Genomic DNA, 17,144 nt, shown 5'->3' with positions numbered 1-17,144 from the left:
CCCTCCACCCTCCTTCCTTATCCTCTCCCTGGGCCTCTGGCAAGTTTTCATAGGGCCCAATGTGCCCTCAGGTAGGACAAAGAGTATAAGAGGCATTTTGTTAGTGCAACCATTGCCTTATCGTTGTCGCCTTTCCAGGTTACCCTTCCATTCCAGCCAGCGCCCTTGGCGGACCCCTTCCCAGCCCCACCCTTCTCTTTGGTGAGGGCTGAAACCCCAACGGGTATGCCCCTAGACCAACCTCTGGGTCCGTTCCCTCCCTAAACTACTCCCTCCTCCTAAAGAATAAGTCTCCTATGAAAGTAGTTTGAGGTAAGCATACGGTGTTGGAATAAATCGCAAATTCTTGGTAATTTGTATTTTTCCTAGCTATACTTACCTTGAACTACTTAGGTTTCAGGCCCTCCCTACCGTCCCTGTGTACCCTAGAGCAGGAACCTTATGGAGTGGAAAGGACTGAGGTAGTAGGTTGTGGGTCGCATGACCATTGACCCTCGGGGCATGTACCTGGCTAGGTGTAGAAAGGATAACCGGATTTTTTCTGGTCAACACCAGATTAACATCCAGGATTCTCCTATGAAAGTAGTTTGAGGTAAGTAAAGCTAGGAAAAATACAAATTAACAAGAGTTTGTGATTTTTCTTTGGCCTTGATCAAGCGTAGATGTTTTGGTGTGCATTCCAAAGGAATATTTTGATCTTTGACAGGTATTTGTATTTTTGGAATAATTTGATTTTCCACATGAAAGTATGAAGATATGTAGTGAAGGGCATGAGCATTCATGGCTCATACCCTCGCATTTTTCTTAACACACACTTGGTCAAGGTAGTGTTACTTGCTGGCATCCCTGCTCACTCAGTGCATGCATGGTTTATAAACTGCCTTAAGCTCTTCAGACTGATGAGCATAGTTTTTTCTGCCTCAGTGGAGTTATCTGTGAGGAGTTTAGAGCAGTCTTTTCTTCTTTGGGAACTTAGGCTTTTGAAGTGGAACTTGTCCTTCACAGCCTAACTTAGCAACCTGTAAGCCCATGGGGAGATAAGTCTTCCTGTTGGTCGTAGCCTTGACAAAGCTTATTGACAGTTGCTTGGGCATGGTCTTTCTTATTCACCTGGCACTCTGATGAGGCTTAGGGATCTATTGTTCTTGTTCACTCCTGAGTTTGTTGTGAAAACCCAGGAATTGTCACAATCCCTGTCAAGAGAGATGAGTTTCTTAGTTCCTTTTCTTGGGTCTCTGTTGGTGATGATCTGTACAAGATGCTTTTATGGCTGGTGTGAGTCAAAAGGCATTACTTAAGATAGACTCAACTTGTTGGGCAAGTATTGGCGACTCTTTGTTGGTACCAACTAGGACCAAAGGCAGTATCAGGAACATACATTGGTTTCCTCCATTAATGAAACTAGCCTATGACTCAAATGGTGAGTGAACTGTCATACTGTTTGGGTGAAACCACCTGTTGTACTTCAGAGAAATAACTGCAGGTGTCTGGAGACAAGAGAACACCTTTACAATCATTTTACTAGAGGAATGCTGCCCACAAGTTCCTTGATGTTTCAGTTGATTTATTCTTGGCCTGGGACTTGTGGTTGCTCAGCAGCTTTTGTAATCAAATAACCTCCTCTTGGACAGAAAAGTACTCACATAAGGTACACAGAGAGTATAAGGATAAGGTTGAGTGGCAGAGTGACTGGCTCTTCTTTTTCTTTTATCCTTTACCTTCCTGTGTGAGGCAACAGCTCTGCTCAAATACATGCTGGGAAGGATGTTGAGGCAGGTGAGCTGCACAATCGAGCATCCAGCCTTAAAACTTGGGGTTATAAAATGCAACTCTCTGTTCTACCTTTACACAGGGTCTTTACAAAATAGATTCATGATACTTCTCACCCAGGTTCAGTGTTTGTTGCTGTGGCATCTGTAGGCCACACTGAATAGGTTACAAAATTCAGCACGCCCGTATTCACTATTGTGACTGGGAGTGGAGACATTTTTGGCTGGAGATTCATCTTGCTTGTCAGTTGATAGGGTACCTCCTACCTAAGGAGTCTCTCTCTTACTTAAAAGGCAATGGTTTATATTCCGTGGGAACAAATCACAAATTTATAATGTAATCTGTATTTTTCTTAGGTATGCAACCCAGAGCCTTGTATTTTAATCCCACCTCCGCCATCCCTCTTAGTCCCTGTTAATGAAGAAACAATTGCTTTGTGATGGTAGGATAGTGATTAGTGATGTTCCCCCCCCCCCCTCCCCCCACACACACACCTGATCCACATGGTTATCTATCTTGTTACCAAGTTTCAACAATTGATTCCAGCCAGCTTGTGCTGAAGAATTCGTATATTAGTACACAAATGTTTATGATATGCATACCTAAGAAAAATACAAAAGATTTAACAATTTGTGATTTTAGGCTGGAGACTATGAAATTAGTGTTATCTGGGAGATGTCTTGAAAATATCCAGGTTCAGGTTATATTACTGGGCCTTTTATTTTTTTTTTTTTTTATTCATCAGACTTATTTACAAATAAAACCAAGAATTTTGGTTAAGCTCTGGTTGTATGATACTGTATTATGTTTATTTTCACCTTTACTTGTTTTAATTTTGAAAAAGGTAAACCACAACTATTTCAAACTGCATGACATGTGATAAGTGTTCTTATTTGTACTTTTCTAGTCCTGTGAGTAAATGTAGTTTAACAGGGAATGCATTGTTCTTTGAATGTATCCCAACATTAAATGGAGCAGAAGTTGCATGTTGTAGTATGTCCTGTTTAAGTAATAATATTTGGAAATCATCATAATAGTTTCTTTAGGATTTGGAAATCATCTTAATAATTTCTATAGGACTTTCATAAATATAAACTGGATGGGGGCATCAGTGTTTAGAATTGTCTCTAGTTTGAATAGCCAATTGGTTTTTTGTTTCCTGTGTAATCATATGTAGAATTTATACGGTACAGAGATTTTTCCTTGTGTAGTTAATGTACAACTTGTGAAATGTGTGTTTTTAATAACATTGTTTAGTCCGTACTGTTTTGTTGTCATTTAGTTTTTGAATATGTATTACCTAATTTGCGGTGTTATAGGATTTTGGATTAAATTTTTACAGGTTTCTTAAACAACTTGGATCGAGTTACTTTGTATACCCAGCTGCTGCTTCTAATCGATTTGAGCATTCACTTGGGTAAGTACTTTTATTTTGGAAGATGATGTAAACTGTTGCTTACGCAGTAATTGGGAGATGGATGCATGAATTGCTTGCATACTAATATGCGACTTTTGTCTCGTCTAGATAAACATGTTATCGTTATGTTCTAGTAAGTGTAAAGCTGTAGGGATTCTTCCTGTCTGACAATTGTTTATGTATATTTTCATATTAATTGTTTGATAACTTTTTCCAACCTTATTTTCTTTCCTAGCTTTGAATCGCCACTATGCCAAGAACTAAATTTTATTATTGCTGGGCCCCCTTTGGTAAAATCCCAGTTTTTGCTTTTGTGCTATAACCATTGGAAGGCTTTGTACTGTAGATGTTGCTTCTTGTGCTTTTTTAATGGTGCAGCTTAAACATAAACAGCTTTGTTATAACAGGAGTACTTATTTTTTGTATTGTATGGTAAAGGATAAATTTTCCTGTGTAAGTACTAAGTGGGTAAAAAATGTATGATGAAGGTACTAACAATTTCTTCTGGATCATCAAGGCATGGTTGTAGCACAGGACATACATGTAGAGTAGTAAGCGATGTTTAGGAACAAACTACCAAACCCAATGTGTAGGTAAGATTTACAGGTAGATAGATCTGCTCGTGTGCGAGTAGGTTCATGTGAGCCTTGTCTCTGCAGTGTTTCCTTTGGCCCCTCTGTTTAAAAGTAATCCAACCCCAGCCTCTATATCAATGATACTCTTTTCCCCACTCAGGTTTGTGAAGACCGTGGGACCTGTTTATTTTGTATTCCCTGCAGCAGCTCATAATCGTTTTGAGCATAGCCTTGGGTAAGGGTAGATCATTAACATTTATGATTCTTTCATTGGTAGGGTGTATTATTAGCATGGCTTTTGTATAATTTATTTCAGTTACTGGGAATAGAGCAAATTATTTTTATCGAATTTGTAAAAGGAGGAGAGAGAGGGATTTTGGTTTTATATAGTACATATGTCAGTTACTAAAGTTTCTATATCAAAGCTGGTTAATTTGGTCATCTAACAGAAATGACCCACTCTTTATTATCTTTCTGTAATATGTAAATTCTAGCCTATTTACTACAGTATTTTAGCTCTTGTATTCCTTGTAGAAATATGTCAGCCTTGGTAAGAAATCACCTTGTTAGTAGGTTCTCACGTGTGCTGCTGAATTTAAGACAAGTACTACTGTAGAAAAGACTGTGGTGGCAGTCACAAGGAGGAAGTATTAATACATGTATTTCACATTTGAGTTCATTTAAGAACAATTTTGTCCAGCATACAAGTAACAAAATAAATACAGTTTCAGTTCAGGAATCAGATTTTTCTTTTATTGTACAGAACTTACCTGGAAAAGCTTAGGGAAAGTTCTTGATGGATGTATTGGTGTTAGTGTAATGATTTCATGTACATATGTAATAGACGGCTAATAAGCATTTTTCTTATTCCAATAAGTTTTGATAGCCATTGCCAAGCAGTACTGTACATCTCTTGCAGTGTCATTACTAATAATATGTTCAGCAGTACGTACATGTATAGTATTATATTACATTTGAAGAGTAGTAAACTTTTTTTTTTCCACATTCAGTAGTTTCATTCCTTCTGCTATCAATAATTTGAGAAATGTAAATTCATTAAAAGTAATTTAAAGAATTTAAACACATCCTGCACTAAAATAGAAATGTTTCTTTACCTTAAGTACACCCAGCCCTTGTCACATTAGTTAAATGGTATTTTGTTTCTCAAAATGAAACTGATATTTCAAATGTGTGTAAGCTTCTTTTTGAACTGTTGTGTGCCACTTCATATTCTGTTGTCATGTAGGGTGATTGAGGGACAGCATGTAAAGTCAGGGGATGGAGAGCTGACAATTGTGCATTTAGTTTTTGCATGTGTTTATACATTTTGCACATTTTTACCATACAACATTGTCTTGCTTTAATGATTATGCTTGCTCATTTAACACTTGTGCTTTTTTGCGCATGCTTTTTCATGTAAGATATAAACTGAATAATTTAAAATTCTGATTTTAGGAGCTTTTAGTAAGATGTAGTTCTTTTGAATCTAATTAATTTTGTATCATAGACTGTGTAATGCCCTATAATAGAAAACAGGAATGACATAGTTATATCGTAGTTTGAATTTTTTACATTGCCTTATATGTACTGTATTCCATGTAGAAATAGGTCAGCCTCAGTGAGAAATAAATATTTCATCACTGGATTCTCAAGACAAATAATAAAACTGGAGGTATTTAATTAAAAAGTACAAGTTAACTCAAGGTAATGGCAATCACAATGTAGAAGTATCAATCAATTTATTTCACTCTTGAGTTCATTTAAGACCAATATGTAACACTGTGAATGATGTTTCAGTCCTAGAATCAGATTATATTTTATCAGACAGCTCTTACCTGGAGAAGTTTAGGAAAAGTTCTTGACAGATGTATTGGTGCCAGCGTTATGATTATATGCGGCAGACTGTGCTAGTATAAATTTTTCATTTCCAAATAAGCTTTAACACTGTCACCGCCAAGTAGTTGATATTAGTATAGTATTACAGTTGAAAACTAAGACAAAATTTGGACGTGGATTTGATGGCTTCATTCCTTCTACTGTGATAATTTGATGATGTAAATGCATTCCTGTTTTCAATAATTTAAAGAATATAAACTCTGTGCTAAAATAGAAATGCTTCTTTGCCTACAGCACATCCAGCCCTTGCCATATTAGTAAAATGTTCTGTTTCTTAGTGTTGCCATTTAAACTGTTTATTATGCTTGCATGTTTAATGCTGTTTCATTTCTTTGTTCATGTTACTTTTATACTTTGAATATTTTTGAAATTTGTTATTTGAAACTTCTTTTGACATATCTTCCTTATGAATTGATTAATTTTTTTTCTTAAAGACTCACTCAATAGAAATTAGGAATGACAAGATTATTGTTGAAATTTTTCACATTTGTTACATTGCCTTTTAATGAATCCTGACTAATTTTTTTTCATTTCATATCACTTTGACCAACAGCGTGTGTCACCTAGCTGGACAGTTGGCACGTGCACTTCAAGCTAGGCAGCCTAACTTGAAAATAAGCGAATATGATATCCTCTGTGTCCAGTTGGCTGGTCTTTGTCACGATCTTGGCCATGGACCATTTAGTCATCTGTGGGAAGTTTTTGTAAATAAAGCTCGACCTGGGAAGAAGTGGAGAGTAAGTTCTTAGTAATTGTTGATTATTTTGATCAGTTATGAATCTGAAGTACCGTCTTAAATGTTGAATAATTACCCATCCCACATCATATTAATGGCTGCTGAAACACCCTTCTTTGAAGTGTAAATACATCTTATGCAAAGGATATAATTTTTGTCCTTAGTACCTGTAGTTAACTAAAAGGAATTTAGATGCATTTTTTTTTATCAGATGAGTGATTTGATTGTCAGGGTTATGAATATTAATATGATGATGTTGATAGCATAGCAGATACTTTGAACTTCAAATATAAAGATGGTAGTACTGTACTGACTCGTCCCAATGGCAAGTAAAATCAAAATTTTTATTTCTTCAGCATGAATCGGCATCAATTGATATGTTTGATTACCTTTTGGATGCAAACAACCTTCATGACGAGTTCAAAAGGTACGGCCTCGATGATCAGGACTTGAAATTTATCAAAGAACTTATTGGTGGACCTAAGAATACAGATGGTGCGGATTGGCCGTATGAAGGCAGGCCTCGTGAAAAAGCCTTTCTCTATGAGGTAAGAGTGGATAGTGAAATTTTCCTATTGTAATAATAATAAAATTCAATTCATACTGAAATATGATTAAAAATATAGTATGAACTTAGAAAATTGTTTGTGAAAATGAGATACTCATATCCTAGAATGGAAAATTAAAAACTCATTTTGCATGTATGTTGCAGATTGTTGCCAATAAGCGCTCAGGTGTTGATGTTGACAAATGGGATTATTTCCTAAGGGATGGTCATAGCTTGGGGATCAAGGTAAGCGAGATAGTCTGTGTTTCTGTTCTGTGATATTTGGTACATCATATTTTGTATAGTTTATTTAAACCTTTGGCATACAAAGGTCTTAAGCCCTTAGTATGGAATCTGCTTATGAATGTTTCTTCACTGGTTACCAAAATCACCAAAACCTGTCCCCTCTTAAAATTTTCTTGCTGACCCATGGTAGCTGGTCCTGCATTTTGGTCTTCTGGTAGAGAGTAGGTAGTAAGTCGGTGATTCATAACTTTTTCATGATGCCTCTCTTGTGCATATGTAAGATTTCCTTAATTGACGAAGTAGTATGTAGTACTGTTGATCATTATAAAGTTCAGCAACTTAACGAAGTCAGGTTATCACATGATTCACCCAAAAGAATTTGTTCCTAAATAAAATACTGTATGGAATAGAGTAAAGTTAAAGAAATTAAACAGTTATTAGAAACGGGAAACTAATACTAAGTACAAGGCAGAAAGCAATTCAGATGATGTCAAATGGATTCTGGAGAACCTGTAGTACTATCTATACTGCACCACTAAGTTACACTGCAAATGGTGCCATACATGGGGTTCAGACCTTAAGTGGGATTCTAGTATTCTTCTTTTATCATGATAAAATGTTAATCTTTTTAACCACAACATGATTACAGTATGTATGTCATCTTTCTTCTATGACTCTGATCTTCAATTTAATCCTACATATTAAACTTCTTGGAAACTTGCACTGGTGCAGCCTGTTTCAGTCATTCATGCTCCCCCTATTTTATTTACATTTCTGTTGCTAACAACTCACTTTCTTAAAAGATGAGATCCACTGAAAACATTTACATACTTATGAAATATAGCATCCAACAAGTTGTCATGGGACTATATACTTTAACTACGTAGTGTAAGGTTGTCCTTTGGATCAGTTTGTAGCTTGTCTCCCACTTATTTCATTTGTATTCTGTTATTGAAGATGTTTATAATTCTGCCTTTCACTTTCCATCTGTATTTAAGGTCACCAGGTTATTTTCAGTTGTCTTGGAAAGACATAGGTCTTGGAAAGACATAGTTCAATTTAATAAGTTATTTTTATTATCTTTTTTTTTACACTCGAGGTGGGCTCACTGTTCATTTTGAACACCATACAAACAAACTCGCTGTTCATTTAAGAGGGAAACCATTGCAACCACTTTTCATTTTAGTTTGAAAATTGTCTTCCACTTAGGAAGCTTCATAAAACCCATTCAGCTGCCCCTTTTAGCATAAATTGGAAATAGTTACCCTCATAATGGATTGTTTTGTGGATGATAATTTTTCCAAAACCCAAAGGTTGCATTTTCTTTCTTTATTCTGTTTTCCATAGCAATAACAACCTTATATTATTCAAGAGTAGGCAAATTTCTTCACTGAGTAAAACTTCGTTCATTTTCCCCTCCTACATTAAGAACAATATCACTTGAATCTTGAATAGTGCTGCTGTACCTTTGAGGGGGCAAAGAGATTGTATGGAATTACCTTGACAATTATTAAATCATGTCAAGGTTTGGTGATTTGTATTGAACAGCCTAAGAATGCCCTTAGCCACTAAGATGTATTCAAGTAAGAACAATAGATGTTCTTAATTTCAATTTTGACAGAATGAAGCCCAAGGATAGTTATAAGTACAAAATTAATAAATTGCTATGATACTTTTGGTATTAAGGAAAAATTTTTTGTGTAGTAATTAATTTTTAAATTTGTCAAAGTTATATAGAATAAGGATATGAGTGAGTACTGTAATTAGTATTTAGCAGATATCCAGAAAAGCACATAAAATTGAGACTGTGAAGAAAACTTTTTGAGAAAAAATCAATTTCCTTTCTTTCAGGTGACATTCGATTATCATCGCCTTGTAAAATTCTCTCGGGTGATAGATGTTCCTGGAGAGGGACTGCAGATCTGTTTCAGAGAAAAGGAAGTTGATAGCCTTTACGACATGTTCCATGCACGCCGAACTCTTCACAGGACTGCATATCAACATCGTGTTGTGAAAACCATTGATTCAATGTAAGATAATGTTCTGACATTTACTTATTGTGCATAATTTCCTGCAGACATGATGTGCCCGCTATAGTGTGAATGTTGTACAAATTTATTCATTTCCCTAATTTATATTTGCAAAATTTTCAGGCTAGTGGATGCTTTTTGTTATGCAGATGAGCACATTCAACATAAAGGCAGAAATGGGTAAGCAGATTTTAAATTTTGCTCTAGTTTTTAGTGAATAGGTACACAATGTAGAGACAACTGTTCAATGTTTATTTTTCCAAGTATGGTAATTTTATGTTTTAAGATTAGAATGTATAGGTGTAAAGAATATTTTAGCATCATTTGACCCCTAGAATGAGCTTCTTTAAACAGATGCCCACTTATAAACTGGCCATGTCCCAGAAAACTTTTATATCCCATTGTGTTTAAACTGACAAAAAACAAGCTAGGTAGGTTTCTTTTTCATACAAGGAAATTTTGCTTTACTACCAGATGAATTGTAGTTGTAAGACCATGATGAGACTGACTAGATAAAACATCAGTCTTAGTGTTTTCAATCCCCAAAAAGCTAGTTGGAGCCATATGTAGGAATGAAAGAAGTTTGTGTACTTCTCAAAAGTATTTAAGATGTAATGTTTTAAAGTGAATTATTAGGCTGTACAATATCTTACTTTTTTCATTTTTTCTGTTCACAGAAAAATGTACAACTTGGCAGATGTATGTGATGACATGTATGCTTTTACCAACCTTGTAGATGATGTATTCCACCAAATAATACGTGCAGAAGGAGATCATCCAGATCTCTTGAAAGCAAAAGAAACTATTAATAGAATTCTTACTAGACAATTGTATGCTTATGTTGGTCACACACAGCCCGTCTCTGGTGGTGTTGTAAGTATACAGTTTACTCTACTGTATTTGCTTTACATACAAGCTTATGTAATACATATTAGATTACATTACGTACCTCATTTTTCATGTATATATGAGCCTTGTAGCTTTAAAATACTGTATGTAATTACAGTGCTCATAAACTTAACAAAATAAGATCTTCCAAGTCATTTACCAGATTGAATAATTCAGCATATTTCATAAGCTTAAATAGATCTGATCTGTGAGTGTTTTATATCTTAAGATGTGGTGTTTTATCACTTAGACTACATATTCAGGAAAAATCTTGGTTTTATTGCTTATCTAAGTAAACTAACTGATATGTTTAAAATTTATCCAGTTGTTGGGCCTCAAAGTTCTTTTTTATGTTCATTAAAGATTATGATGAAAAAGAACAATTACTGTGGGGTGTCCACAGTTTAGAATAGTATTACATTTTTGCTAACCGCAGTTCTCTTTACCTTCTTCAGAGTAAAGAAACACTCTTGGATTCCTTAGTGAGCAATATTCCTTCTGGTTCCTTGAAAAAGGAAGACTTGGATATTCAAGAGGTCCGGCTAAACTATGGGATGGGTGATAAAGATCCAATTGAATGTGTCAGATTCTACAGTAAAAATAAACCTACTGATGCCAAGACTTTGTCACGAGAGGAAGTGTCTAACATGTTGCCTCAGAGGTAAGAAGAATTAATTTTGTGGCAAAATAATAACAAGTGTCTAAAATATGTCTAATTCTAACTTTTGTAATTTTCCACTAATGATTAGATTGAATTCTAGTGATAAAAATAGTTTAACCTTGCCACTGAGCTATAAATCTTAGCTCTGTCAGTCCTGAACCAAAACAATTGTTCTTTGAAGAGGGCAGATTAAGATAACTAGATCCAGTTTAATTAATTCATATTCATGAAAGTATTACTAGAGCTTTCAAAAATTTTTAAGCAGGTTTCTGTAATAAATAGTATTTTTTTTATTGCTGTCAAATGAAAGTATTTTTTTGATTGCTGTCAAATGAAACTTGGGCATTCTCACAACAGTTTGATAACATATTTCTTTGTCTTAAGGCAGGAGCTGGTTTATGTCTTTCTTTTTTACAATGTATTGATTATTGCCATAATTCTATTGTGAGTTAAACATTAGATTGAAATCTAGATCTCTTTTAATACCCTGTGTGGGATTAATTATTGTAGTATTACTGTATATCCCTTTATTTAAAACTAAAAAAAATTATTTGATTAGTTTCCAGGAAGTTGTGTACAGATTTGTCATAAAGAGCTATGATGAACAACATTACAGAGATGCTCAACAGATGTTCAAAGAATCATGCAAGCAGTTGAATATGAAGAAACCCTCAGTAAGTTGAAATCCACTTTATGTATAATAAAAGTTACTATGAAGACTATTGATGGAGTAAGAGTTTAGATTGTGAGAGTATATTTTGGACAGTAATGACGAACTGAATATTTAAGTTAATCATAATGTGGAAATGCATTATCTGTGTAAAGTGTAAAATTTTACAGATTTCTTCGGTTAGCAAGTTTTCATCTCGTCAGCCAAATAGTAAGAGAACTAAAGCATGGATTTTGTAACTGTTAGGTCCCTTGCTTATAGATTTTGTTTTGATGTCTTTCCTGAAAAATGATTTTATGTTGTAGATTGCTAGGAGTTTTCCAAGGATATTATGCAATTTTTTATGGTCTTGCTAATAATATTTTTATTTTTTTGAATGCTTGTTAATGGAAGTGTTTATTATATAACTACCCAACTGGCTTTTGATATTTAAGATTTTTCCAAGACATGACTTAAAGATTTAAAGGAACTTTTCAACCTTATCTGTGAGAGAACATATCAGATCGCTTTAATCAGATTTAAGTTTCTGATGACATTCTAATAGTAATAAACATATGTAACAAATTCAAGTTCATGTCAGAACAATATATTTATTGGTCTGTGGCAGATAATTCCTTAACGACATTGACTTATTCCTGACAGATAGTTCCTTAAACTTTACTTCATCCTTAAGAGTTTTATCCTGTCATTTTAGAATTCCTCAGGCATTTTGTTAGATTATTTCATAGATCCTACTACTCAGTAGTAATCCATCACTGGTTTTTTTTTAGTACTATACTATACAGTATTTCTAAGAGACTACTAAGTACTGATCATAGGCATACCCCAATCATTAAAGATGAAGAGACCTTTTTGTTTTTAAAAGGCCAGGGACACTGGGACCTTGCTGGCCTTTTGATATTATGATGAAATACAGTTACCTAGTGATCAAGTGGTCAATGTTTAATCCAGGTCCACTGATAAAATGGCAGATGGCTGAGAAATCACTAGAGGACCTTCTAGTTAAGCATCAGTCACTGAACACTCCAAAGGGTAATCAATGCAGCTTGGATGAAATCTGTGTTTCACATTTTTTTTTACTGATTGGCACTGTGATTTTATTTTGCACTGGCTAAGAGGGCAAGCATTCAAGTGGTGTGGCTAACTCTCTTACATACTTGCCTACAGACCCTCACTTTGATATAGGGTGAAATGTGGTTTTATACAGGAGCACAGAATTAGAATTTGCATGTTCCTTTGGCATACTGGGTGGCATTGTTATTCATGTAGCTCTGCTGTTTGTGTTCCGCTAGCATAGTACGTAATTGAATTTTCCTTGTGGACCATTCCTTTTTTTCATATTTTGTATTTTTTTTTACTATATTTTTTAGATTAACATGTTTATCACCCGTTATTTTTCTATGTTTTATTGTATTTTTAATCCAGTACTCATTGACATCTACAATAAATGAAAGTTAAATTCTTATTAAATGGTTATTTGACAAAAGAGATTTGTGAATACGTAGTCACCCTTCTCCTTTCTGAAATAGTCTACTGGCTTAATGGATCGGCAACCATGCTAATTAGAATTGTTCCACTTTGAACTATCTATAAGGTCTGAGCTTGTATTCACTTGAACTATTTATCTAAAAATTATGCATGTACAGTTTGCTCAAGATATTTGGACTCTTGAGGTTCACCATTTGCTCCAAATTTTCACGGGTGGGGGATTGTCTTCCATATCTAATAAAACAAATAAATTCTGCTTGCCCAGCTATTTTTCTATCAACAGAACAGACTTTGGAGAATAAATTCTGTCTCTCAAGGTTATGAAGAGTATTCCACAACAGCAGTTTGCCATTTTCAGTTACCATAATTATAACAGTGCTGTAGGGGCTTTTCAAGACTAGAGTACACGTATTGTCATAAAAATTCTTGTGTTCAGCAAATTAAATCTTCTTTCTGTAAAGTTTATGAACCTGGTATAAATGCTGAAGTGTGTTTTTGTTCCTACCCAAGTAGGCAGCAAAGAACTTGAATTTGTCAGTAGATATGCCAAAGTCAAAAGTGACTTCTACTGCCAGATCAAATGTAGCCATTTCTAATTATTTAACTTATCTGAAACATAATTTTTAGTAAATGGCAGTGGTATCAGCATTGTACTTACTAGTTATGTTGATGTCTGTGTGGTTTTCATGTCTACCAGTGTTATTGAAAAGTAAAACTCATGATGCATTTCTTTTTAACATTTGAATGTACTCCACTTCCAGGTTGATTCTTGGCCAAGACATCTTACTCCAGTCAAAAGGTATGATGGGCACTATGCAAATGGTCAAGGAGCCCCAGTTGATGGATCTGCAGTTCAGTGGTTGAAGTTTTAAATGCATCTTTCTTTTCATAAGTATTTAGAAGTAATAGTTTTCACTGAATTACTTATTTATGTGAACTATAAAAAATTGAATTTTATAGTTAAAAAATGTTTTTTCTAATATATTTCACATGTACTGTATTAGCTTTAAATTGTTTTTTTTGTTCTGTAACAAAACTTTTCTTCTATATTTATTGTTACTTTTATTCTGATGCAGTACTTGCTAGTCACCATTTTCTTGATGTTCTTTGTATGGTATTGCACTGTATACAGTATTGTACAATATTATGAATAGTCATTGTATTTGATCAGTTCAGTAGCTGTTATTCGCCAGAATTCGTTAGGTCATGAAAGTTGTGATCTAATTTCAAAATAGAAATTTTCCAGTGCATGCAGACTGTTACAACTGTTCATAGTTGTATTGATCAGGATTGCGATTTACATACCTTTCCTTTTAAATTTTACTACATAGTTTACAATCCGAGTACAATATATTTTCTTTATATTTTAAGAATGTAGTGTATATTTTGTATTACCTTACAGAAGTTGCCAACATAATTTTCCAGAGTATGTTTGTGTGATATAGTATATATGTATACTTTTATAATGCCAACATGATTATGTAAAATAATTATGTTCAGTATGACATGCCATTCTTGTTTGTCACAAATAGTTCTTATATTATGGAAACTTTTTTTCTTGAGGCAAGCTTTCAGCTGTTTTACAGTAGTTATTGACTTAATATAGTATGGTAAAAAATACAATAAATTCAGATGTGTAGTTTTTCATACAAACTGTAATACTATTCTGTTGAAACAAGTATGGTATGTCTTAAGATTCAGATGCTAAATAGTATTATATTAGTTTTGGGATATAGAATGGTTCTAATGATTTGGTTTATTAAGGACTGTAATTGTTGAAAAGAATTTACACCAGTTTTTTTTTAAATGGTTTTGTAATGTCTAGATAACCATAAAGGAAAATAGTGTAGTTTATTGTAACAGCAGAATACTAAATTATATTTTATAAGTTCTTATTGTGTGGTTAGTGTGACACACTTTAGGTAGTACTGTTAAAGGCTTGTTTTTGTTCCATTATGATCCTTTGCTGGAGTGTGCTGACCTGATTTGTAATAAGATTCACAAGTCTCTTGAAATATGGTCTTTCACTAAATAAGCTCAAGTAGATTATGTGGAGAAATATATTTTCCTATGCTGTACAGTATACTGTAAGTGCTATTATTTGATTAGAAATCTCAAATAAAAAAAGTTTTTTATATTTTCCTTCACTAATCAGTATATTCTTTCAATAATCTGTGATACGCATCGCCAGTGAATGAGAAACATCACAGGGAAACAATGTTCTTTTGTGCATGTTTATGTTGGGAAGTGGGCGTTTGTTGTTATTACAGTGGTACCTTGACATACGAGTCTCAACTTACGAAAAATTCTAGATCCGAAAGCAAATACATACGAAGATGTTTTTGGCTCTACGTACGAAAATAGTTCAGGTTATGAAAGGTTGTTGCTGTAAAGTCCCGAGATTCGCCTGGACCACCGATAACAATTTTAAAACTCACGCGCCGCCAACTGAGTAGACTCGCCACCATCCTCCCGTTCTCCCATTGGTTCCTGATGCTAGTCACCGTCATAAGATCCTGCTCTCCTATTGGTCAGCATCTCTCCCATCGTGCTCTACGTAAAGGCGTCTTTCGCCCACTGCTTCGCAACTTCGTTTGTGTAAGCACGCGGAATTTGTTCGTTCTATACGATTTCGTTTATTAACGTAAATTCGTTAGCAATTTCGTTTTAGTACTATTTTATCGTGTTGTGTGAGAACTTTAGTACATACGTATACTACATAACTTAATTAGGTACACTATATACGTAGTCATGGGTCCCAAGAAAGTTGCTGAAGTTCACGGAAAGAAGATGATTTCTTTGGAGACAAAGATGGAGATCATTAAAAAATTTGAAGGTTGCATGCGGTTGATTGTAATCGCTAAGGAATACGGCCGAAATCCGTCAACGATAGGCACCATCCTTTAAGCGCCTCAATGGCGTGGTTGGTTTGGTGTTTGCTTCTCACCTTGGTGGTCGGGGGTTTGATTCTCGGCCATTCCAATGAGGAGTGAGAGATGTGTATTTCTGGTGATAGAAGTTTACTCTCGACATGGTTCGGAAGTCACGTAAAGCTGTTGGTCCCGTTGCTGAATAACCACTGGTTCCATGCAACGTAAAAACACCATACAAACAAACAAACCATCCTTAAGCAGAAGGAAGCCATCAAAGCAGCTACACCTTCCAAGGGCGTGACTATTTTGTCTAGCAAGAGGAGCCACGTGCACGACGAGATGGAGAGGCTGCTTCTTGTCTGGATAAAAGACAAAGAAATTGCTGGCGATACGATAACTGAGACAGCAATCTGCCACAAGGCCAGCGCTATTTTCGGCGATTTGATTGCCCAGGCCGAAGACAATGGAGGAGAAGGGACATCGACACCAACCCCAGACTACAAGACTTCTCATGGGTGATTTGAAAAATTCCGTAAACAGACTGGCATCCATTTGGTGGTGTGGCATGGGGAGGCGCACAGCTCGGATACGAAAGCGGCCGAAGCCTTTATTAAGACATTCGACGAGATGTCAATCAAGGAAGGCTACAGTTCTCAGCAAGTCTTCAACTGTGATGAGACTGGCCTTTTTTGGAAAAAATGCCTCGTCAGACGTACATCACGCAGGAAGAGAAGAAGCTACCCGGGCATAAGCCTATGAAAGACAGGCGTAAGCTCGCACTTTTTTCGAACGCCAGTGGGGATTGCAAGGTGAAGCCCCTACTTGTGTATCATTCAGAGACTCCTCGAGCCTTCAAGGCCCACAAATTGCTAAAGGAGAAGGTTCCAGTGATGTGGAGAGCTAATGCGAAAGCCTGGGTAACGAGACTTGTTCACCGAGTGGGTAAATCTGTGTTTCGACCCGACAGTGAAGAAATTCTTGGAAGAGAAGCGCCTCCCTCTGAAATGTCCTGTTGTTGTTGGACAATGCCCTTGCTCTCCCTCCTGACCTCGAGGAAAATATCCTAGCGGAGTATTCTTTTATCAAGGTTCTTTATCTTCTGCCTAACACCACCCCTCTCCTCCAGCCCATGGACCACCAAGTGATATCGAACTTCAAGAAGCTGTATACGAAATCTTTTCAAGAGATGTTTCGACATCACCGATACCACAAACCTCACCTTGCGTGAATTTTGGAAGGAGCATTTCGATGTTGTGATATGCATCGATCAAGCTTGGCAGGAGGTTTCAAGGCGAACCTTGAATTCTTCATGGAGGAAACTGGCCTGATGCTGTATCTGCCCGAGAC

The 17,144-nt window shown here is 35.6% G+C and overlaps 1 protein-coding gene across 8 annotated transcripts in view; it reads left to right on the top strand.

The window, feature by feature from the left end:
• Positions 1-15,075, top strand: part of LOC135207011 (deoxynucleoside triphosphate triphosphohydrolase SAMHD1-like) — a 36,204-nt gene extending 21,129 nt beyond the window's left edge. For 7 of the 8 annotated variants that reach the window (XM_064238640.1, XM_064238642.1, XM_064238638.1 and 4 more), the window contains 10 exons: positions 3,113-3,187; positions 6,212-6,395; positions 6,751-6,942; positions 7,107-7,187; positions 9,039-9,217; positions 9,341-9,397; positions 9,895-10,090; positions 10,561-10,766; positions 11,326-11,440; positions 13,686-15,075. In XM_064238640.1, coding sequence (XP_064094710.1) covers positions 3,113-3,187; positions 6,212-6,395; positions 6,751-6,942; positions 7,107-7,187; positions 9,039-9,217; positions 9,341-9,397; positions 9,895-10,090; positions 10,561-10,766; positions 11,326-11,440; positions 13,686-13,796 — 1,396 coding nt within the window. In that variant the 3' untranslated portion in view covers positions 13,797-15,075. Of the gene's footprint in view, positions 1-3,112; positions 3,188-6,211; positions 6,396-6,750; positions 6,943-7,106; positions 7,188-9,038; positions 9,218-9,340; positions 9,398-9,894; positions 10,091-10,560; positions 10,767-11,325; positions 11,441-11,606; positions 11,647-13,685 lie in introns of all 8 variants that reach the window. The other variant, XM_064238636.1, reaches the window with a different exon arrangement.
• Positions 15,076-17,144: the final 2,069 nt, after the last annotated feature.

This window comes from Macrobrachium nipponense, chromosome 31, assembly GCF_015104395.2.
Source record: "Macrobrachium nipponense isolate FS-2020 chromosome 31, ASM1510439v2, whole genome shotgun sequence".
NCBI classification, from domain to species: Eukaryota; Metazoa; Arthropoda; class Malacostraca; order Decapoda; family Palaemonidae; genus Macrobrachium; species Macrobrachium nipponense.
This window is presented reverse-complemented; position numbering and strand designations above follow the sequence as displayed.